Source organism: Pelodiscus sinensis, chromosome 3 (assembly GCF_049634645.1).
Source record: "Pelodiscus sinensis isolate JC-2024 chromosome 3, ASM4963464v1, whole genome shotgun sequence".
Classification (NCBI taxonomy): Eukaryota; Metazoa; Chordata; order Testudines; family Trionychidae; genus Pelodiscus; species Pelodiscus sinensis.
Window position 1 is genome coordinate 137,897,627 of NC_134713.1, and position 24,024 is coordinate 137,921,650.

The following is a 24,024-nucleotide window of genomic DNA, read 5'->3' on the forward strand; positions in this document are numbered from 1 at the left end:
TTGCTTGACAAACCTAGGGGTTCCTTGAAATTCTGAAAAGCTGAAAAGGGTTCCTCGGCCAAATAAAATTAGGAAACACTGCCTTAAAGGAGTGAACGCAAACTGTTCATTGGCCACGTGCATGCATAAGCTAAACTAAGACTTTTTACTCAAAGAAGGACTTGATTGACTGCTTTTGCTATAGCTCTTAAAATGATAATAGATAATTGGAAGAATACACGAACAATGTAATCTTAAAGTGACTTTTGCCAAATGGTGCAATAGCCTTCAAGATATCTCATCATAGAGCTATTAAAATACCAGTAATGGGCTGCTTCTTTAGCGTTAAAAATTAAACAACCAGTAAACTATCTCATGTCCCAAAACAAATTTTACAGGACTTTGATAAATAGTTCTTTTTCTTTTAATAGCATTTTCTTACGTATTTTCCTATACAGCTAAACCAGGTGGACGGGTGAAATGTCAATATATTTCTGCTGTGGACAAAGTTATCTTTGTGGATGATTATGCAGTTGGATGTAGGAAAGACCTCAATGGCATCTTGCTGCTAGACACAGCTCTGCAAACACCTGTTTCAAAGCAAGATGATGTGGTTCAACTTGAATTACCAGTTACAGAGGTAAGCTCCAAATTTAGTATATATTGACTTGATTAGAGAGAACAAAAACAAACTTACTCTCCTGGATTGTTAATTTAATATTTAAGTGGTTGCATGCCTAATGGGATAATGTTTACTATCATAAAGCAGTAATTACTTTGGTAATTGTCCTCCATCAAAACTTCATGGGATATAGTCCTAGCTGAAATCTGGGAAGAAAAGGGGTACTTAGCCAGACCCGCTATGCAACTGAAGTGCTTGAGAAGAGAAACCTGTCGAGCAGTTACTAAAGGTAGGAACCCATTTCCTGCTCTGGTGCAGTCAACTAGGCAGCATCTTCTGCTTCCTAGTCCAGAAACTATTACCCAGACTGTATGGAATCCTTAGATCATGTGTTTTCCAGACTTTCAAGTATAAGAAAATAGGGATGAATAGCTAACTTTGCTTCCACTAGTTAACTCATTTCCCCTACCAAGGAGGTGATTGCAAACACCAACTAGCCATTGAATACCACTTGAAGGAATCTTACCAATCTGGCTTTTGGCGCAAGTAAGATACCTGAGCTTTCCTCTAGACTAAGTTAAGAGTTAAGGTGTGATCTTAGTAAGTTAGCTAACATAGATTTAGAGTCCATTGTAAACAGTGCAGTGCATTTCCCAAGTTACAAACATCCACACCTACGAACGCTCACTTGCAACCTTATGGGAGTAGGCAAGAAGCGTAGGTGGCCATGAGTGGCACGAGTGTGGGCCGGAGGACTGTAGCCAGTGCCATCCCCACCCCATCCCATCTTCCATGGGCTCAGCACCGGCTCTTGTAGCCCTTATCCTGCGGCTGGCACCTCCACTGACATGTTGTGCCCAGCCCCCGCTCGCCAGGAGATGCTGAGCGGTACAGGAAGAAGGACTCCAGAGGAGCAGGGGGCAGCAGTGCAGTATTTTTTTTCTGTTTTTCATTGGAAATGTACAGTATTTTAGCTGCATGATGGGCTAAATAGTCTTTAGTGAGCTATTCTGGGAACCTAGCCATTGTTTATAACATTGTTTATATTGGGAAATGTTTTCTGAATTCCAAACAACCAACTTACAAACAAAATTTTGAACACCCCCCATTCATAAATTGGGGACGACTTCTACTACTAACATATGCTTAGCTGCCCGAGGAAAGCCAGACTCTTGCAAAATGTGTTAATCTCTCTCTCTGTCTCTCTGTCTCTCTGTCTCTCTCTCTCAAGTTTTTTCCTGCAGGATGACACAGTGACGCCATCATGTCACTCTGTGTCGTTCAGGCTCTGCCCTTGCACAGCCTCCCTAAAAAGCTGGTGTATCTACAGGGGGGGTAAGAGAGGCAGGTGGATAGTGGGGACCAGGCGCAAGCGGGCAATCAGCTGATTCCCGGCTTGCACCCAGCCCTAGATGCTGCACCTCTGCTTTTAAAATGTATTAAGAGCCTGTCAGCCAAATATGATGACTTGCTAGCCTAACATGTTGCTTTTTGGGGTTTCAGCAGCTCTAGTTTGCTGTAGGGATGTGAGTGACTAGTCGACTCTGGTAAGCAAATGATTATTGGATAGTTAACACACTATTTGACTAGTTCCCTCCCTTCACCCCCCCTCCCCACTGCCTGTAGCAGAAAGAAGCAGCCAAGGGGGGGGGGGGGTGGAGAAGAGAAGGGAGTGCTTCAAAGTGGCAGTACTGCGTGGAGCCCACGGTCAGGTGAGGACTTTCCCACTGATCCTAGGCTCCATGCGGAACTGCCACTTTAAAATGCCGTGGAGAGTTGGGGCTGTTACTACACTTGAGAGTGGTGGCACCCTTATCGACTAATCGAATAGTCAATGCAAATTGCATCGACTATTCAAGTAGCCAATTAATCTAAATTTAACATTCGTAGTTTGCTGTGTCACCTATGATGTGATACAAACAGTACTTAGTTCCATGGCCATAGCAGTTTGAGCAACAAGTTCTCTATACCTAAAATAGTGGGCGGTGGACCATGTTCTAAGGTCTGAATAGTGATTCTTCTCTTTAAAGACTATTGCTTGGGAATGAATTCGAGATTAGCAGGAACAGCTTCAGGGGCCTTACTGCCAAGAAAAAATCAGGGAATGCTATTTCAGTTCAAGAACAGTCTGGAATAGTTACCATTTATAATTAAAGGTGATAACTACATGCCCAGAGAGCTACAGGAAATCTTAACCAGATGTTCTGAAGTACGTGCTCATTCAGTTCAAAGAGTCCCTTCAACCATGCCTGGCCTCGTATTCCCTTATAGTTCAAGGCTTTCTCTGGGCTTGCATACTACATTTTGTAACTTTAGGCATGATATGTTTACAAATAAGATTCTGTATCTTGTACCCATCTCAAATAGGCCGCATGCGATTCATTAGCACGTGACAACTTGGGTTATAAAAGGTTAAGTGGTTAATGGGTAAGCATGACCCTTACTGACATGCTTATCTGCATAATCAGTTAACTGGCTGTGGGTTGCTCCTCTCTGGACCAACTTGGTGGGGGCCAGCTTTGGCTTGGCCAGGCCTCCTCCTCTGCTATGGTTAATCGGCTAAACACTTGATTTACCGGTTAACCAATTAACTGGGATTTTACATACCTAGTAACAACATTGTGATATTTTCTGCTCTTTTCTTTATCCCAAATAGTATTTTTTAACTCATTGCACACACAGTACTGATTAGTTTCCCTTTTTTTGAAATAGTTAGTTTGAGGAGCCATGAGAATTTTACTTTGTTCTTCCTCTGAAGACCAGATTTAGCTTGGGAGACTCATACTGGTTTGCTTCCATTGTTTACTGTATCTTAGGGAGTGAAAAGAATGTACGTACATAATTGTAGGCAGCAACCGAGGAATCAGCCCAGGTAAGTGGCATGATGTGTGCCATTGGGAACAAGTACTTGTTTTAAATAATCATCTTCAGCTACCCACTGGCCTGCAAGCAAGCCATCTCAAAGTTAGAAAGTATTTTTATTTTTCACAATTCCAAACTATGAAAGATCTGACAAAACAGCTTCCTTGAAACATGACCTTTTAGCATGCTGTCGAACAGGGGTGGGCAAAAGGGCTTCCACAGGCTGAATCTGACCTGAGAAGTGAGTTGATTCAGCCTGTGGATGCTCTGGCACTCGCCCTGCCCCCAGACCAATCAAGGCCTGGGGGTGGGAGGAAGAGTGTAAAGTCTCCTTTTGCTCTGCCACTGCCTTGCAAGGAGTACGAGGTTAGAAGCACTGCGCTCCTGGCAGGGCTGGAGGAGATTTTGTGTGCTCCTCCCACCCCCAAGCCCTGATTGGCCTGGGGACAGTGGGGAAAGCACGTGCTGTCTCCTCCCGCCCTGCAAGGGGCATGGTGCTCCTTGCAGGACAGGAGTAGCGTGGGAGGAGATGTCGTGCTCCCCCAGCTCCCAGCCTGATCAGAGCTTGGGGCAGAAGGCATGCATGAAGTCTTCTCCCACCCTGCAAGGGGCTCTGCGCTTAAAGTCAACCACCAGCTTCTGCTCATCTGGTGGTTGACTTTTAAGTGCAGTGCTCCCTTGCAGAGCAGGAGCAGGGAGCATGAGACTACATTTGCTGCCCCTTCCCAGGCCCTGATTGACCTGAGGGCAGCAGGGGAGAGCACAAAATCTTCTTCCTCCACCAGGGGTGTGGATTCCTACAGGGAACTGCCAGCTGTTCAGAACAGCTGGTGGTTTTCTCTGGGGGGCAAAGACTTTGCATGCGCTCTCATTCCCAGACTCATCAGGGTCTGTGGGTGGGGAAGCACGGAAGTATCCTGGCCCCACCCCTTCTGGGGAGGCCTGGGGCCACTTCAAAAATTTCTGAAGTGGCCCCCAGTCAAATGCCCACCCCTGGTGTAGGAGCTGTGCAGTGTGCTTTGCAAGTAAAGTACATTGCCTGCGTATGATAGCTTGAAACCTAGTTGCATGTTGGCAGGTAACAATGGTGAGAACATTTATTGGTGGTATTGCAATGTTAATCATAAGCATTCTTTGTAGCATATCATTTTGTGCTTCATATTGCCAAGTACTCTTTGTCTGTTCTCAGAATCCCATTGATTTTGTTACTAATTTACCCTTCTCTTAGCACAAATTGGTCTGGTGCACAAATGACCAGTTCAATTTGACACCCATCTCAAAGGCAGAAGTGTCGATGGCTACAAAAGCATGCAGTTTCCTGCTCTTGGCTGCTGCCTTCTGCATCTCTACGTGAAGCTTTTTAAAAAGAACTTTGCTGAAGTTGATCTATCTGCTGAATTCATCAAGTGTTAGATTTTCCAGGACAGTTCTTCATTTCAGTTTCTGTGTCTAGACACTAATAGTGTTTCTTTCCACATGTTTTTAGGCTCAGCAACTATTATGCGCTTGCCTAGAGAAGATAGATGTCTCCAGCACAGAGGGATATGATTTGTTTATCACACAACTGAAAGATGGCTTAAAAAATACCTCACATGAAACAGCAGCAAACCATAAAGTTGCAAAGGTAAAGATAGTGTCTCAAATTTCGAATACTTATTAAAAATAAAAAACATACACACCATTTCTATTGTATGTTTAAAGGCTTGGTAGTTCACTTTTTAATTGTTTCATGAATTGAAGTTCAAGAATTCTTGGTAACTTTAATTTGCCCGTGTTGAAACTCATGGTGCATAACGCAGTTAAATACTTACAATTTTTTTTCTACTGTGTCTAGAAAGTATTTCCAGCAGTTAAATGTAACCTTGGACAGTTTATCATATCTTAATTCTGTCCACATAGTACATTTGGTCTGAGCTGCTTCACTAGTCTTCAAAAAATGGCTTACCTTTTCTCACAAGTACACCATTCATTTTTTCTGTTCCTCAGAGACATGAATTGGAGTTATCAACTTCCTTGTCTACAGTGCCGTAGTATTTGGCCTACAAGAAAAAAATCCGTCTAATTCCTAAAACCCTCTTCATTTCTCCCCCCTTCCCTCCCCATGGAAGCAGTTAACAAACTACAAAATATTTGCCTAACTTTTTATATCAACCTATAATAGGTTCTTTAAAAGCAGTAAGAAAGACCCTATCATTTACAGTCAAAATATAGAACATACTGATAACAGAATTGGTAAAGTGATGCAACTCTTCTTTTTAAATGTAACTTAAACACTTTTGTCCAAACGGTTTTAAAAAGTGGCTGGTCTGTAGCAGCATGTTTACCTCCTAATCCCAGGGATTTGTGGCTTTTAATGTGCTATTCTCAGGCATTGACTGGTGGGACTATTGCTTCAGTATGAAATACTCTGTCGCATTGATACACTGTGGGAATGTAAAAAAAAAAAAAAAGTCTAAAAATATTAATCATGTAACTGATGAAAATACTGTTGGTTACACAGTTAACTGCGGGGCTTGGCTGTCTGCCCGATGCGGCTGCATTGTATCATGGGCTGCTCTGGTTGGGCACTGGTTAACCAGTAAAGACCTGCTAAATCAAACCTGCTAGTAAAGACCTGCTAAATCAAATGCATTGGTTTTCTCTACCAGTGCATACCTGTCCTTAGACTTTTGTGGTTGAGCAGCCACATTGGCTATCAGCATTACTCAAAAGATCCACACTAGTAGTTTGTATACCCTTTTTCCTCACAGGAAATACATTAGTAATGTAGTGAGAGATGATAAATTAATTGGGGGGGGGGGGGGGAGTAATGTGGTTAAAAAAAACCTTGATGGGTTACTAATTTAGTTAGCAGTCAAATACAAATTAAGTACAGTGAAGCACAATGCAACTAGGAAAAGTAACAGGAGTGCATTTACAAGTGATGTGTCTGAAGGAACCTTGGTACTCTCCTAAAATTTGATGCATTTTGAGTAATCTTTGAATTAATGGAACCTCAGTGTGTCAGTTACTTCTGCTGAAATTCTATATTATAATGGAAACTATGTTGTTTTGTAGTTACTTTAGCACAGGCATATACATTTCCAATTACAAGTGGGCAGAGATTTATTCCTCTTAACTACCTTTCTAGTTCTCTGCAAAATGGAATATTGTATCAAATGCTGAAGAATAAAGGAGGATCTCCTCTTTAAATGTGTTTACAAACGTTTATCTTTAAAATATCAGATCTCTATTGTTAAACTATTTTTTGAATAGGCATAAAGCTTACCCTCTGAACAAGTGTTTGTTTAAAAATCCCCACTAAAAGTCTATAGAGCAACTGTAGGATTTCAATTGCTCTTAATTGTAAAATAAATTTCTTCTGATTATAAAAGGCCCTTCTCATTGAGAGCTAAATGTATGCAGATTTGAAGCTTAAAAACTAAGACATGTTGGGATATATAAAAGTTTAAGTTTCAAGGTATAGAATACTACAACTGGAAGAGGCCTCTAGAGGTTATTGAGTCCAGTCCCCTTCCTTTATGATCTACCAAGCAAGGTCTATATCATCCCTGATAGAAGTCTATCCAATCTGCTGTTAAATATCTACAGTGATGGAGATTCCACAACTTCCCTAAGCGACTTAGTCCAGTGTTAAATTACCCTGACAGGAACTTTTTCCTAATGTCCAACCTAAACCTCCCTTGCTGCAGTTTAAGCCCACTGCTTCTTGTCCTATTATCAGAGGGCAAGGAGAACCAATTTTCCCTCCTCCTCCTTGTAGCATCCTTTTAGATACTTGAAAATTGCTATCATGTCCCATCTCAGTCTTCTTTCCTAAGCTAAACAAATCCAGTTCTTTTAGTCTTCCCTCATAGGTCATGTTTTCTTGACCTTTAGTAATTTTTTTTTTGCTTTTCTCTGGACCTTCTCCAGTTTCTCCACATCTTTCTTGAAATGTGGTGCCCAGAACTGGACACAATACTCCAATTGAGCCATAATCAGCACAGTGTGGAGCAGAAAAATCACTTCTTGTATCTTGCTCAAATGCTCCTGTTAATGTATTCTAGAATCGTGTGTGGCTTTTTTTTCTTCATGAGTGTACTCTATATGCCAATATCTAAATCATTGATGAAGATACTGAACAGAACCGGTCTCAGAATGTATCCCTGCAGAACTCCACTTGTTATTACTTTCCAGCATGACTGAACCATTAATAACTACTCTCTGAGAAGGGTTATGCAGTCAGTTATGCATCCAAATTCATTAATTGCTTGCTTCATTATCTTCCCTGACATAGAACTTAAACTGACTGATCTGTAGTTCCCTGGCTTGTTCTTCTTTCCTTTTTATAAATGGGCACTATATTTGCCCTTTTCCAGTCTTCTGGAATCTCTCTCAACACTCATGACTTATCAAAGATGATAGCTAAAGACCTCTGTCAGCTTCTTGAGTAGTCTAGGATACATTTCATCAGGCCCTAGTGACTTGCAGGCATCTAACTTTTCTAAGTGATTTTTAAACTTGTTTTGTTTTATTTTAACTCCTATTTCCTTTGGCATTCACTATGTTAGGCAGCTTTTCACTGTCCATCTTTTTGACAAAAACTGAAATGAAGAAGTCATTAAGTATCTTTGCCATTTTCAAGTTTCCTGTTATTGTTATTGTTTCTCGCTCTTCACTGAGCAATTGGCCTATCCTGTTTTTGGTGGTCGTCTTGCTTCTAATATATTTGTAGAATGTCATTTTGTTAGCCTTTTATGTCTCTAGCTAGATTGAGCTTGTTTTGTGCCTTTGTCTTTCTAATCTTGCCCTTGCATACCTGTGGTATTTTCTTATTTTCATCCTTTGTAATTTGACCTAGTTTCCACTCTTTATATGACTCCTTTTTGATTTTTAGATCTTACATGATCTCCTGGTTAAGCCATGGTGGTCTTTTGCCATACTTTATCTTTCCTACACAGTGGAATAGTTTGCTTTTGGGCGCTTAATAATGTCTCATTTGAAAATCTGCCAACTCTCTTCAGTTGTTTCTCCTGTTAGTCTTACTTCCCATGGGACCTTATCTGCGAGCTCTCTGAGTTTACTGAAATTTGCATTCCTGAAAGCCATTGTCTCTATTTTGCTGTTCTCCCATCTACTATTACTTAGAATTGTGACCTCTGATTTCATGATCACTTTTACCCAAGCTGCCTTCCACTTTCAAATTTTCTACCAGTTTCTTCCTATTAGTTAATATCAAATCTAGAACAGCTCTCCCCCTCCCCTTTCTCCGGTTGCTTTCTCAACCTTTGGAAATAAAAATAAGTCTCCAGTGCAGTCCAAGTATTTATTGGGTAATCTGTGCCCTGCTTTGTTAGTTTCCCAGCATATGTCTGGATAGTTGAAGTCCCCCATCATCACCAAATGCTGTGCTTTGGATGATTTTGTTAGTCATTTAAAAAAAGCCTCATTCATCTCTTCTACAGACTACCTACCCAAGCAGTAGAGCTCTAGCATGACATCACCCTTGGTGGTGGGTGGGTTTTTTTTGTTTTTGTTTTTGTTTTTTACACCCCTTTTAACTTAACACAGAGACTCTCAAGAAGTCTGTCTTCTATGTCCATCTGCACTTCAGTCCAAGTTTATACGTTTTTAATATACAAGGTAACACCTCCTCTCTCTTTTCCTTACCTATCCTTCCTCAGCAATCTGTACTCTTCTATACCAATATTCCAGTTGTGTGTATTATCCCACCAACCCTCTGTGATAACCATCTGTGTCATAGTTGTGTTTATTAGGTATCAACTATTTTAATTAGTTGGCTAAAAAATCTTAAGTGAAGAATTTTTGGAGCTCACAGTGCTGAGTTTGGCTGTTATGTGCAGTACTGAGTGGTATTATAAAATGAGATTATTAAATATAATACATGTACTCATTTTTCATGATCTGTAGTTGTAAAAAAAAATGAACAAATATTTTTGAGTCTTTCTGTTGTATTAGCATTCAGATTCTAGCTTGAATGGCACACTTATTTAACTCGAAACTATGGGCATTAATATTTCTTGATGCTTGTTTGATTTCCAGGTGAAATATTTGTATTGTAATTGCTTATAATAACTTTCTTTAATTCAGTGGGCAACAGTTTCGTTTCATCTTCCTCATCATGTATTGAAGTCTGTCGCCAGTGCCATTGTAAATGAACTTAAGAAGATAAATCAAAATGTTGCTGCCTTACCTGTAGCCTCCTCTGTGATGGATAGGTTATCTTACCTCTTACCCAGTGCGCGACCAGAACTTGGCGTCGGACCTGGTCGATCTGTGGACAGGTATATTAAAAACAAAAATCCTTTATGGTCAATATCTTATATATAGATCAAAGTAGATTGAAGAAATCACAATAATTCACAATAAGAAGAAATTGGATTTAGTCCATCTGGGGCGGGGGGGGAGGGGAGAACGGGGAAACTGGTTAATGTGTAAATGTTTGTTTGTTTTTTAAATGTGGTGTTAAATAAAAGTACAGCTGCTCTAAAGATACTGTCTCTGCAGAATTATCACTCTTGGTTGTTACTGCCTTGGTTGAATTTCCCTACTTCTTAAAATGTGTGCAGAATATAAAATGCTTCCATTCAAACTTTTCCCAGTTGCTTCCGTTTCAGGAGCAATGGAAATTGCTGGCTATTGATTGATCAATCGATCGATTGTTTTTTTTTTTTTGTGATTCTAGCAGTGTCTTATTACAGTTAAGATGATAAATGATGCTTGCTTGCCAGTCAGGTTGCTGTAGTTTTATTGATTTTACGCTTGCTGCTTTATTGATATTTATTTGAAGTAAGGTGTCAAGATCACTTCCTGAAGCACCTATATTTTTCTTTAGTCTTCTCTGCAGAGGTTTGCTTATTCTGACCCTACTTATATTATTGCATCTCCCAAGTTCACAACTTGAGATAATATGACCACAAATTGATGTAGTGGCTGTCTGAGTGATATGAGAATATTTTAGGTCTGTTGTGGTAGACATTATAGCACATACATTTACTCCTATGCCTAGTATAGACCACCAAATTTAATTCTTGTGCTCAACAATACTGCAACACTATTTTTATACTTCAGTTTCACAAATAAAAGGCTATCTACAGTGTCTTTACTTAGTAATAAAAAAATTTATTGGACTGATCATGGAGATGGAGAATAAAACTACCTAGAATTTCCAGTTTGATAATTCCCTCATTCAGACATGTTAAATTAATGGTATGTTTATGGTTGTGTTTAGAGTACAGGCATGGCACACCCATTGAGCCTGGGTATAAATAATAATGTGGACTGCGAGGTACTGCTTGGGTGAGGAGAGTGCTGTACATGCCTGAACTTCCAGTATATACTCCTTACATAGGCTCACTACATGCTCAAGCAGTGCCTCCATCTACACTGCTGTTTTTAGTAGTATAGCTTCCCTCTGCTGAAGACTTTCTCTATTGCTCTGACAGCGGAACAGACTCTATCAGGGGAGAGGCAGTGGGGAGCTGCCAAAGCAATGAAAAGCTCTGGCAGTGAGGAATTGCCAGAAGCTTTCACTGAGGTGGAGCTACACATGCAGTGCCTCAACTTTACATGCTGCTATAAGTTTAGACTTAGTCATAGTTACTGATTTATGCAGGACCGCATTTAATGGGGGAGGGAGGAGCGTCAATACTAAAACTGTTTAGGAGTGCTGAGAGAGAAGGTGGAGACAGTTCTCTATTCAACAGTACCACCTTCTACCATAGGGAAGTTCTCTTCACCAGCAAAGGTATCAAGGATATGATGCACTATGGGATGATGTTGGGTCACTCAGTGAGTAGTCCAGAAAGGTTAGTAATATTGTATTGTGCAGTTCTCAATCCTTTAAGATAATTGATTGGGACTTTCAGATAGTTGTAGGCCTCATTTCTAGGGGTTAGGTTTTGAGTATCAGACAGGGAAGATATTTTTGATAGTGCGTAATGCTTATTCTTTCCCATCTGGCTGAAGATTACTGTACATTCAAGCTTTATTCCTGCATTTGAAATTGTTCTTGTATATATTGTCTCATATTTAACTTGTGTAAAGAAATGTTCTGAAGTCCAGGTGCTGCTAAATCATCCTTTCCCACAGTTTTCCTGATAAGCTAAATTAGCCATTTTTGTACTGATTTCAATTTTATCTTGATGGCATTTGCTTTCTTCTTTTTGTAAGCGGTAGTCATTAAATATTGTCCTGATTCTAAATGGCACTTTGGCTAACACAAAATGTCTCTTTATAGGTCATTGATGTACAGCGAGGCTAACAGACGAGAGACATTCACCTCGTGGCCTCATGTAGGGTATAGGTGGGCGCAGCCAGATCCCATGGCTCAAGCTGGTTTCTATCATCAGGTAGATGATATTTATTTTGGATATAAATACAGTAATGCCATATTTTACACTAAAAAGCGATACAGAGGAAAGGATATGAATGTTGCCTGAAGTTTAACTTCTCAATGAATTCCTGTGCTTGTATCTGTTCCTATTATAAGATTAGGCAGACTCTCTAATTCAAGAATTCTGAAGTAACTAAGCGCTTTTTAAGAGGTCTCGTGCTCTTTGCATGCATTGAGGGTGTTCCAGAATTATTCCAAGGTCAGCTGTTTTTTGACTGTGGTCGGTGGTGGTTAATGATCTGAGTTCCCATATATGTAATGCTCTTCTTTTTTTTTAATCTATTTCTGGCAAAAAATAATTACTCAAACTCTATTGATCACGAACATTTGCAGGCTCTCAATTCTTACATTTGACGGGCATTTGCAGTGTTTCCGGTCCCTGGAGCAGGCACACAGCACCACGCAGTGCCAACACTGAAAGCAGCTAACAGCCTGCACGCTCAAGGCAAAGGAGCACCAGATTCAACTCCCTTTCCTTGAAAACATGGTGAGGCCAGCGTCGGATCTGGAGCACTTGACTTGACCTCAGCAGCCTTCTCCCCAGTCGTGTCGAAGAAGGTGGCTCCGGCACCAGAGACTCTTCCTCAGAACAACCCAGGAAGAGATCTCATTCTTCAAGTAAGGGTGACTCCTCTTCAAAAAGTATCCAAGACAACCCTGCATTTCCTCAGCCAGGGCACCAGACAAGGTGGTACTGGGACTATCAGGCATCAAAGGCTCCTGAGGGTCTAAGGACCTCATGAAGATGGGCCCCAAGGCTCCAGAGAAGCCAAAGTGTAAATTGGCACCACTGGCACTGTCTGAACCCATCTCGGTGCTGATGAAGGCCAAGGCCAGATCAACATCTGCTTAGGCACCGCAGATGAGAAATCCAAGCCTTACTCAGAACTATGCAACTATGCCACCTCTGGCACCGAAGAGGCACAAACATGCAGCATCAACAGCTTCACATATAGCATCACAGATTGAGGTTGAGCCACCCTCTAGGCTGCCGTCCACATTGGCAATCCTGCAGTCTTTTACTACTTCAGAGGAGCTCCGGGTAACTTTGGTGCCCATGACCCTGTTGTTTGGCACCGATAGTACACCCATATCGGGCAGTATCATGGCTCAGTTCCCCAACCTGGAACATGGAATGTAAATGATGGGGGATGGATAGCAGAATAAACTCTGTAAGAACCTCTCTCTCTGACTGAGACAAACTTGCCCAGTCTCAATTTCCCTGAGATTGGGTGGGGGAAAGAGGTGGGGGAAAAGACTGATCAATTCCACCATCAAGGGTATGTCTAGACTGGATCTCTCTGTCGCCAAAGGGATGCAGATTAGGCAGATCGACATTGCAAATGAGGCAGGGATTTAAATATCTCTTGCCTAATTTGCATAAAAATGGCCGCTGTGTTTTGCTGACTCAGCACTTTGTCCACAAAAAGCAGCAGTCTAGAGGGGGATCTGTCAAGAAAGAGAGCCTTTCAACAGATCTTTTACTCCTGCTCCATACCTGGGGAAAAACTGCTGCTGACTCCAAAACAAAGCGGGGGGGAGGGAACCTTCTTCCATTTGAAATGCCTTCTCTGCATTTTTTATTGGCTGAATGTGTCCTCCCTCACATGCATCTCCAAAGTTTGACTTACCTGGAGAGCGAGGAAAGGGTTAAGCTAACTCTCCCTTTCAATTCCTATTCATGACAGGCTGGTTAGTGTTTTCCACTCTTGCAGGGTTAGCTCTCAGGTGATGAGGATGACAAGCCGTTGGTTGGTACCCACTCCCCAATGCACTCCTCTTCAAAGCACTCACAGCAGCAGAAATAGCCACCACTGCAGTGGCAGCCACCTCAGTGGCTGCCTCCTCTCATGCCACTGTCAGCCAGCTGGCCCTACTGCAACCCCTGGACACCATACTGAGCCCAGGAGCTACAATAGTTGCAGGCTTAGCCAACTCCATCAAGGACCACTTTTCTGCCCTCCCTGGACAGGTCATCTTACCAGGAAGAAGATGATCCAGCCTTAAGTATTGAGGACTCCTCTGTTTCTTCTCACCCTCCAACACACATCTCATTATCCTCCCCTGATGATACTTTGATACCCCCTCCTCCCACAGCGGGACATGAATTTTGATCATTCCAGGAGCTATACAAGAGGGTAGCCAACATCCTGGAAGTCTCCCTAGTGAGCCTCCCCAAAATTCACCATAAACTACTCAGCATATTACATGCTGCCCTACCAGTGGACCCAGTGCTTATGGACCCTGCTAAGGTGATCTGGCAGATACCATCCAGTCCTACTACTGGTCTGCAAAAGATCTGACTCTAAATTCTGTGTGGCACCTCAGGGAGCTCATTTCCTGTTTTCCCACTCGCCCCCTAATTCTTTAATTGTGGATGCAGTTAGCCAGAGGGGAAGACAGAGTGCAGCCAGAACCACACCTTATGACAAGGAGTGGAAGCATCTAGACCTTATGGGCAGGAAGGCATACTCCTCCGTATCTTTACAGCTGTGCATATCTAATTACATGGTAGTCTCACGAAATATGCGCATCATATTTTCAAGCAACTATCACACTTTATTATAAGCTTCCCCAGATGACAAAAAGGAACAGTTTAGGGCCACAATAAATGAGGGCACCCTGATTTATCGCACAGCCTGGCAGGCTGCCTTATATACCTCTGATACCTCATCCAGGTCCATTGCGATGGCTGCCATGATTAGGAGGTCATCATGGCTTCATCTCTCCAGTTTTCCCTGTCAGGTGCAGGCCATAGTCACAGACCTTCCTTTCTAGGGCTCCAAACTGTTAGCAGACACCACTAACACGTCCCTCCACTCCCTCAAGGATTCATAGGCCACATTAAAGATGCTTGGAATCCAAGTCTCTGCACCAAAACGCAAACAGGAAAGATATTTTACACGTTACAGGCCTTCGCCTTTTACTCAAAAGGAGGTGGCAGTGTCCAACCAGACAGAGACAGAGCTCTGATCAGCCCTCAACTTTGAGGCAAACATGTTGAAGATCAGGTCAAGAGTCAGATCAAGATCTTTTCATTTAAGGTGGCACCTTCAGCCCCATCAGTTATTTCACCAGCATCTAGTACCTGGCCATTTGCCTTCTACTATCAATAGTCTTCTATCAGGACTGACAAGTAGATACTCAGCATTATAAAAGGCAGATGCTGTATCCCCTTTTCTTCTGCCCCCTTCACCTACCCACCTTTCCCATCCCTCTATAGGGACCCATCTCACCAGAGCTTTCTATTCCAAGAGATTGACCATTTACTACACCTAAGGGCTATATAACTTGTACCTAATCACTACAGGGGTGAAGGATTCCACTCCCATTACTTCCTCACAATAGTCACTGGGGGAAGGAGGCAGAGTCTTGATCTCAGATGGCTCAACTGCCATATACTACCTCAATGGTTCAAGGTGGTCACCCTACCCACCATAATCCTTGCCTTAAAGGGGTCTGGTTATTGGACTCGACCTCCAGGACGCATCTTTCATGTATCCATTCATCTAGCATATTGGAATATTTAAGATTTGCAGTGGGCGACTCCCACTTCCAGTAAACAGTGTTGCCATTCAGGCTCTCCACAGCTCTGAGAGCCTTTTCAAAGGTGCTTGCGGTGGTAGCCATGCACCTCCGCAGACAAGGGGTGTCTATATTCCCTTACCTCGACAATTGCTTGGTAAGAGCTAGCACAAGTCAGGAAGCCCACAATACAGTCTCCTTAAACAGGACTCTATTCCGGACCCTTGAGCTACAGATAAATCTATTCAAGTGCAAACTACAGCCAGCTCAGAGAATGGAGTTGATCGGGGTTCACCTCGATTGTGTGGAGGCTATAACTTCCCTCCCACAACAAAGATTCCAGACTATAAAGGACCTTATTTATTACACTGGCATAAGCCAGCCCACAAGTTCTAGCAAGGGCCTGCCTTCAGTTGCTAGGACATATGACAGTGACCACATGTAGTCTGGCCTGGAGCACCACTCATGAGACCCATGCAGCAGCAGTTAAGGACTGTATACAGACCATGTTACAACAGTATCAACACATGAGTATTAATCCCGAACAGAATCAAGTGATCACTGGACTGGGTGGGCAGGCCCAAAAAACATGTATGTTGGGGTACCTTTTCACAAACATTCCCCAACTGTGACCATCACGACGGATGCCTCTCTCCTCAGGTAGGGGGTGCACTCAGATCTTCTCAGAACTCAGGGACATTATTCTCCTCAGGGGTGCACCCTGCACACACACAAGCTAGAACTCAGAGCGGTATTCAATGCATGCCAACAATTCCTTCACCTCATATGCAGCAACATGGTGCAGACTTTTACAGACAATCAAGCAACAATGTACTACATCAGGAAGCAGAGGGCTGCCAGGTCCCACCACCTGTGCAGGGAGGCGGTCCGCCTGTGTACATGGTGCATTATGCACAACATTTGCATACAAGCCTCTTAACTTCTGGCAAAAACAGTCTTACGACAGACAAACTCAGCAGGAATTTCAACTCCAAACACTAATGGAAAATGGACCCAAGATCCTGCAACAGATTTTTCAGTCACTGGAGGTTTCCAACAGTGGACTTGTTTGCAAACAGCACCAACAAGAAGTGTCTACAATATTGTTCCCATGCGGGCATTGGCTTGCACTCCCTGGGGAATGTGTTCACAATACCCTGGAATGCATCTCTCCTTTATGCATTCCCTCCAATTCCACTCAACAAAATAAGATCAGATGCAGCCTTAGTGATTCTTATCGCTTCAGCCTGGCCAAGACAGGCTTGGTACGCTTACTGCTACAGATGTCCAGGCAGATGCCATGGCATCTCCCACTGTTCCTCATCTTCTGACACAAGTGGACACATCTGCATAAGTGGTGCAGATTCTCACTTTGCTCTGAACAAAAATGTGTGAATCCATCGATGCTGCTTTCAGATGTTTTGGAATTTCTTTTAGAACTGAAACACTTGGGGCTTTGGTTTAGTTAATTAAAAGTTCACCTTGCAGCTATAACGGCTTTTCGTCAGCCCACTGCCAACAAATATATGTTCACCCATCCAACAACCAAGCATTTCCGTAAGGGCATGCAGAATACTTGCCCACCTGTCAAACCTCTTGTTTCAGCCTGGGACCTCAGTTTAGTACTCTGGGCCCTCACCTGTAGGCCATTTGAACCCATGGCAACATGTTTCATGCTCCACCTTTCTATGAAGGTAGCCTTATTGGTGGCTGTCATGTCCAGGAGGATGAGTGAAATTGGTGCACTTACGGCAGCTTCCCCCCTTCCCCATGGTATTCCATAAGGATAAAGTGGTTTTTTGCCTTCATCCATAGTTTTTACCAAAGGTAACCACCTCTTTTCACTGCAATGTACCTGTGATCCTACCTGTCTTCTTCCCAAAGCCTCATGCCAACACTAAAGAGGCTATGTGGCGCATGCTCAATGTACATAGAATGATTGCCTTTCATCTGGACAGGATGAAGAAAATCGGCAAAGCACCTAGACTATTGATATCCGCTACAGAGAGATCCCTGGGAAAGCCAATTTCCAACCAGACTCTGCCTAGATGAATAGTGGACTGCATCCGGTTGGTCTACTCCATTTTCATCCAATACCCTCCATTGCATCTACTTGGGCCATGGTGGCCTCTATGGCCAATCTCGATAACATATTTCTTATGGACATCTGCAGATCCGCTACGTGGTCCTACGCCTATGCCAGATATTATGCCCTTGATACTTACCTCTCCCAGGGTACTTGTTTTGACACACTAATCTGGACACTGTTCAGGATACTGACAGCAGAAGCACCGGCCCTCAATCACGGTACTGCTCTATAGATATCTAAGGTGGAGCACAAGAAGGGACATTGCTCGAAGAAGAGAGGGTGACTCCCCTTCTGCAGTAATGGAAGTTCTTGGAGATGGTTGTCTACTCCCAATCCTCTCTCCCCTTGGCTTTGGCCATAATTATTTCTCTTCTGGGGCAGAAAAAGAACAAAGGGGATGGTTGGCTGTACATACATAATACTGGGACTGCATGTGCCATCTGCTCTGTGTGCACAGCCTACCAGAAGGCACTGCTCCCAAAAAGCTCTGATTAGGCACGCAGTGGCACCCCAAACACCTAGAACTCTGTTACTGCATAAGGTGAGTAATCCTCTCTTATTGTAAAGCTAGCTTGCATCCACTGAAAACAGCATTTTTTGCCACTTCTAAGCCTGTTAAATACATTTAAAAGGGAATTCTTTTTGGCAAGGGAGTCTAAAGAAAGCACACTTGAAGGATCATATTAAAGAAGAGAAAATCATTCAAGGATAGTAAAAGGGGCAATGAAGAGTGTATTCTTTTTTCTTTCTTTTTTTAAATATCTACTGTTAGACCCTCCATGCTTGCTAACAGTTTTCAACTAAGTGTCCATAAGAACAGATTCAGTATCATGAGAGAGATGGAGTTACGTTTAAATCTTTCCCAGATATACTTCAATAACTTGTGGAACAAAGGAGAAAATGTGAAGTATGGAGTTGAAGTTCTTTTGTGAGGCAAGATGGAATAGAATATTTGCATTCTACCAGATTAAGCAGATAGTTTTATCATTCCTTAGTCTTTTAGCTTGTATTTAAAAGTTTGCAGATATGTTCAATCTCAGAAGTACTTATCAGCTGTCTTGTGTAATACAGTTGTGTAACATTTTTCAACAAAAATGACTTGAAGTGATTACTCTTCTTTCTTGTGAGAACTAACATCTGATGGACCTCATCTCAGTGACTTGTACGGAGGAAGTTTTGTAGTAGAATAGTGTTGTGCTTTTTCTATTTAAAATACTACTACTTACTATCTAAATGTGCAGCATATGGATGTAATACTTAAATCTTCCTGTTAGAAATACACAGTATAAGAAAAGAATCAAATAACTGGTTTGTTTCTTTTCAAACTGATATGTTGACATTATTGATGCAAAACTACTTCCTTCTTGTCCTTTTGTAGCCTGCTTCATCTGGAGATGACAGAGCCATGTGTTTTACCTGCAGTGTGTGTTTGGTATGTTGGGAGCCTACAGATGAACCTTGGTGAGTCTAAGTGTTTGTGGAATATCAGACTTTGCTTTCTCTATCATACAAAAATAGATTCCATGAAAACACTTTGTTGGAGCACTGAGGCAGCCATATCTTTCCTGAGGTCTTGTTATGCATTTGAATTTAGAAAGTTTTGAAGCAGTGGATTTCCAAAAAATGTTTTAAACATAAACTGTCCTGCCATTTTAAATATTATTATAGTGTACTACGAATAATATAGGAAAAGAATGAAACTGCGCTTGTTGACAGCTCTTGGTGGTTGTTTCTGTTTGGAATACTTTTTAACTTTAATGGTCTTACCCCTGACAAGCTAGGTTTACCTAAAATCTCTTCAGCTGTAAATACTTGGGTTCAGGATTCTGTTTGTTGTAACTGTTGATGCTTGATTAGATGGTTGTTGTAAAGAGTGACATGGGAAACAAATTTAGATATTTCCTCCCTTTAAATAAAAGGATTACTTGTGTTCAAATGACTTGTTAAATGAATGTATAAGTACATTTCTTTCTGTTTCTAGTTGCTTGATATAGCTTTGTCTTTAAAATGTGTTGTAAATTATGTTCTCTAAATAACACTTTTACTAGCTTGATTTTTTTTTCCCCCCATAATTTTAGCCCTTTACTCCTTATTTGTCACTTGAATGATTTTCTCTTCTTTGGTATTACTCTTCTGGTATTAGCAAAGAATTATGATTCTTTTCAGTGTCTCCACTGAATTCAGAATTTTAATTCTGAACTATTTCACAATTGTCTTACTAGCTTTTATATTTGTATTTAAGCCTCTAAATTTCTCAATGTCCCTTTCTGAGGGGAGAAATGTAGAACTTTGAACATAGTACTTCATTTGCTAAATCTACATAAAGATGAAATCTGGTATTGCAAGTGATATTGTATGTACCCTTGAGTTAATTTTTTTCTTCTTATAGCATCATCTTGATTGCTTTTTTTGAGATAAGCAGGCAGGCAGCCCAACAGTTCAGACCTGCATGGTTATTTCTCTTAACGGTGTACGCAAATCCCCTGCAGTTGGATACATGAAATTCCTTTAAGCATTTCATATAATATGGTTATTGAAAAAATCTCCACAAACTAAGAATCAGAAACAGTCTGTCAGTAGCAGTCAATAACAGTATTCTTATGGTCTTGTTAAAACAATTTTTTTCTTATATGGCTCAACTCTTTCACAGATGGCGATATGACTTAAGCACTATGTGTACAGTTTTTTCATACACATGAAAATTGATCTTAATAGTTGATACTTGATATTCTGATGCAAACCTGTTGTTATGAGAAGTGAACATGTTGTTGATATTTTTTATTTCTTTAATGCACAAAGGTCTGAACATGAGAGACATTCCCCAAACTGCCCCTTTGTAAAAGGTGAGCACACACAGAATGTACCTCTCTCAGTCACCCTTGCAACAAGTCCAGCACAGTTTCCTTGCACAGATGGCACTGACAGGATAGCCTGCTTTGGATCAGGAAGTTGCCCTCATTTTCTAGCTGCAGCAACAAAACGAGGAAAGATCTGCATATGGGATGTTTCCAAACTTATGAAGGTACGTCTTATTTAAGAATTCAATAGTAGTAATTGTTTTATAAGATTCAAATCAATATAAACCTCTCTATTTTTATTTGTTTAGGTTCACTTAAAGTTTGAGATCAATGCATATGATCCAGCAATTGTTCAACAGCTTGTGTTATCAGGAGAGCAGAGCTCAGGGGTTGACTCAAGGAGACCAACATTAGCATGGCTAGAAGATTCCTCTAGCTGCTCCGATATACCAAAATTGGAAGGAGACAGGTATGCTAATTTAAAAATCTCTTTAAAATGTTCTATCTTGGATAATATATTTTAAAATGCCATTTAACTTATTCACACTTAGTTAGAAAGTAGAAGTCATTGATTTATCTTTTCCTTATTAGTGAGAGAGAGGAATGTGGAGTGCTGATGCTTACATACTAGCACACGATGTAAAAATGTCAGTGTAATCGCATCTCATGAATGATTACTTTTCTTTTAAAGCTGCTGTTTTATTCCAGCTACTTTCCCCATCTATCTTAATGTGTGCAGTGTTTACTTTGCAGATAGAAGGGATACTTTATCAGTTTGTTTCAAATACTGTGATGCCTAAAGCTAGAAATAATGTGGAGGACTTAAGTTTCAAGAGTTCACAACCATAGATACAGTTCAATAAGAACAGCCATAATGGGTCAGATCAAAGGTCCTTCTAGCCCAGTGTCCCGTCTGCCGACTGGCCAATACCAGATGCCCCAGAGGGAGGGATCATAACAGGTAATCCTCACATGATCCCTCCTTTGTCACCAACTTCAAGAGAAAAAGAGGCTAGAGATACCATTCCTACCCATCCTGGTTAATAGCCATTGATGGACCTATCTCCATGTATCTATCTAGCTCTTTTTTTGAACCCTGATAAAGTTCTAGCCTTCACTGCATCCTCTGGCAAGGAGTTCCACAGGCTGACTGTGTGTTGAGTGGGGGGGGGAAAAAACCTTCCTTTTGTTTGTTTTAAACCTGCTGCCTGTTAATTTCATTTGGTGACCTCTAGTTCTTACGTTGTAGGAATAAGTAAATAACTTTTTCTTCTTCACTTTTCTCATACCAGTTATGATTTTATAGACCTTTATCATATCTCCTCTTAGTCTCCTCTTGTCTAAGCTGAAAAGTCCAAATCTTTTTAATCTCTCTTCATATGGGACCCATTCCAAACCCTTAATCATTTTTAAAGTGTTTTTAAAAACGTTTGGAAAGTGTAATTTCTAATTACACTTTGAGATCAAGTACAATTATTTGAGAGCTGCTGGTGCTTGTTTTTTCCATGTTTCTTGGTCTGTTGTTTGTATGTGCTTTTCAAGTGTTAGCTCATGGAAATACCAAGAGATATAAGCCTTTCCTTACCATATGTTTGCAATAAGAATGTAAACGACTAGTTGACTACCCGATAAGCCTTGACTAATTTCTTCCCCCTGTTGCTGCCTCTGTATCAGAGGCAGCAAGGGGGAGGAACAGGGGCCGGTGCTGGGGGTAGCCAGCTTAAAAATTGCTTCCCCCCACCATCATCTCCGCGGGGGGGGGGGGGAGGAGGTGGTAGAGGTGCATTGGGGGAAAACAGTGCAAACCAAAACTGAGCAGTCCTGGCTCGCACTGGCTCCCAGATACTACATTTACAAACAGAGGTGCAGCAAGAGCCTGAAGGCTCTTACTACATTTAAAAAGCAAAGCCACTGTGAGCCCTCTTACTGACTACTCGAGTAGTTGATGGAAATTCCATCAACTACTTGATTAGCTTCCTGACCACTATTTAACATGCCTAGTTTGCAAGTCATTTTACAAAGAGAAGTCATTCCCTGTCCAGAGGCATTTTAGTCTGTTAGCTATGACATGATGCAGACGAAAGTGGTATCAGGCAAAGCAAAGCATGGCAGTTGACCAAAAAAAAAGCTTTCATATATTGACAATGAATACATCTCTGTATTCGGTGAGATCTTATCACTATATCTGCACATCATAAGTTAATGTAGACTTTCTTGTTGTGTCATACCCATAAAGCAGTCATTGATCAAAAATTTCTGGGATGTGGGCGTTGAAATGTATCATGTTTCTAAACGTTCTTACTAAAGTTCCATTGATCCAGAAAGCAATAGCCAGTCTGCATGGAAGCAGAAACTAGTTTTTCTTTTTAAGTTAAATGCTTCCTTAAGTAGACTTTCCTCTTGGTATAAGGTGTGTGTGCTTGTGTACTCTCTACAGCAAATTATAAGCAGCATTGTCTGTCTGTGCCTGTGCAGTGCTCCCAGGTGTGGGCAATAGGGAGGCACAGACCGGCCATTGTGTAAGTTACTTTTCTACTGCTTGAAGCTTGACCTGTGTTACAAGCTGTCCAGTGGGGACAGCTGTGCACTAGGAGCAGCCACATGGCAGCCTGGGCTTCAGCTCCAGCTCTTACCCAGGGCTGGAGCTGGGCCTAGGACCACATGGTGGCTGCCCAGCTGCTTCTGGATTAGGTCGTGTAGTAGGCAACTTCCTGAGCTGGAGCCAGGCTGCTGTGCAGTTGCTCTTGGAACTGGTGCCCCCTGCATCCCTCTCCCCACCTTCCCATCCCTTACTGCCCTCTGGCTCTGAGCTTCCTGCTCCTTTCAACCCCTTGCTTGCCCCCCCACTCTAGCTCCCCACATGTTGCTGCCCCACCCTCAGCACCCCACTTCTTGAAAACCCGGGGCACTGGCAGCAGCCTTACTCTGCCCCAGGTGGAAACTCACAGCCAGCTCTGTGGGTCCTGTACACCGCCTGCCCTGGGAGCAGTGCTCCCTGTGGGGACAAGTTTCACTGTCGCCCCAAGAAGTAGGAGGGTGCTGCCTGGGAGCAGGGCTTGGGGTCCCAACCGGGTGGGGGTGGGCTGGGGTCTCTGCGCGGGGGGAGTTTTTCGCGAGCAGTAACACCTGTGGGTACAATGGTTGGCACTCACCCGAACAAATGCACATGAGCTCGGTATTGGTGCACAGACAAAATTCACTCCACTTACGGATGGAAAATCTTAGTGAGAACACTGGTTGAGACCCCTGCATTAGAGAAAGTCCAGGAGTCTTAATATTCCCTGGTGGTTGGAAGCAGATACTGGACCTCAGGAGCCAGGACACCTGTATTCTGTTGCGAGCTACCATCATCCTATTCCTATATCCAGAGGACTGGCTTATTGCCCTTGACTTTCAAGATGCCTACTTCCATGTCATTCTTCATTCCTGCCTCAAAAGTCTGTGTTTTGTCATAGGCTCAGAACATTACCAACATAGTGTCATGACTCTGTGGGAATCTCCAAGGGTCTTTATGAAAGTCCTCTCAGCAGTAGTGGCTCACCTGCATTGCAGTCTTTCCACTCCATCAGGACTGGGAAAGATTTTTTTAAGAGAATTCAGATAAAAACTTGCCAATCTTGCCCTCTTGACCCGGTACAGCATAATACTTAATAGGGGGATAGTTGTGGGTGGTCAGTGAAGGTAGGGCTGGGGGAGGCAAACTTCTAGTTCCACCCCCAGCCAAACCTCTTGTGCTGAGGCTCGACCCCCA

General features: G+C 42.1%; 1 protein-coding gene across 1 annotated transcript in view; it reads left to right on the top strand.

Moving 5' to 3' along the window:
* The window catches only part of BIRC6 (baculoviral IAP repeat containing 6), a 343,022-nt gene that overhangs the window by 15,475 nt on the left and 303,523 nt on the right, over window positions 1-24,024 (top strand). Inside the window, exons 2-8 of the mRNA XM_075924970.1 lie at window positions 438-619; window positions 4,950-5,087; window positions 9,557-9,750; window positions 11,706-11,817; window positions 18,854-18,936; window positions 20,275-20,497; window positions 20,582-20,742. Coding sequence (XP_075781085.1) covers window positions 438-619; window positions 4,950-5,087; window positions 9,557-9,750; window positions 11,706-11,817; window positions 18,854-18,936; window positions 20,275-20,497; window positions 20,582-20,742 — 1,093 coding nt within the window. The remainder of the gene's footprint in view (window positions 1-437; window positions 620-4,949; window positions 5,088-9,556; window positions 9,751-11,705; window positions 11,818-18,853; window positions 18,937-20,274; window positions 20,498-20,581; window positions 20,743-24,024) is intronic.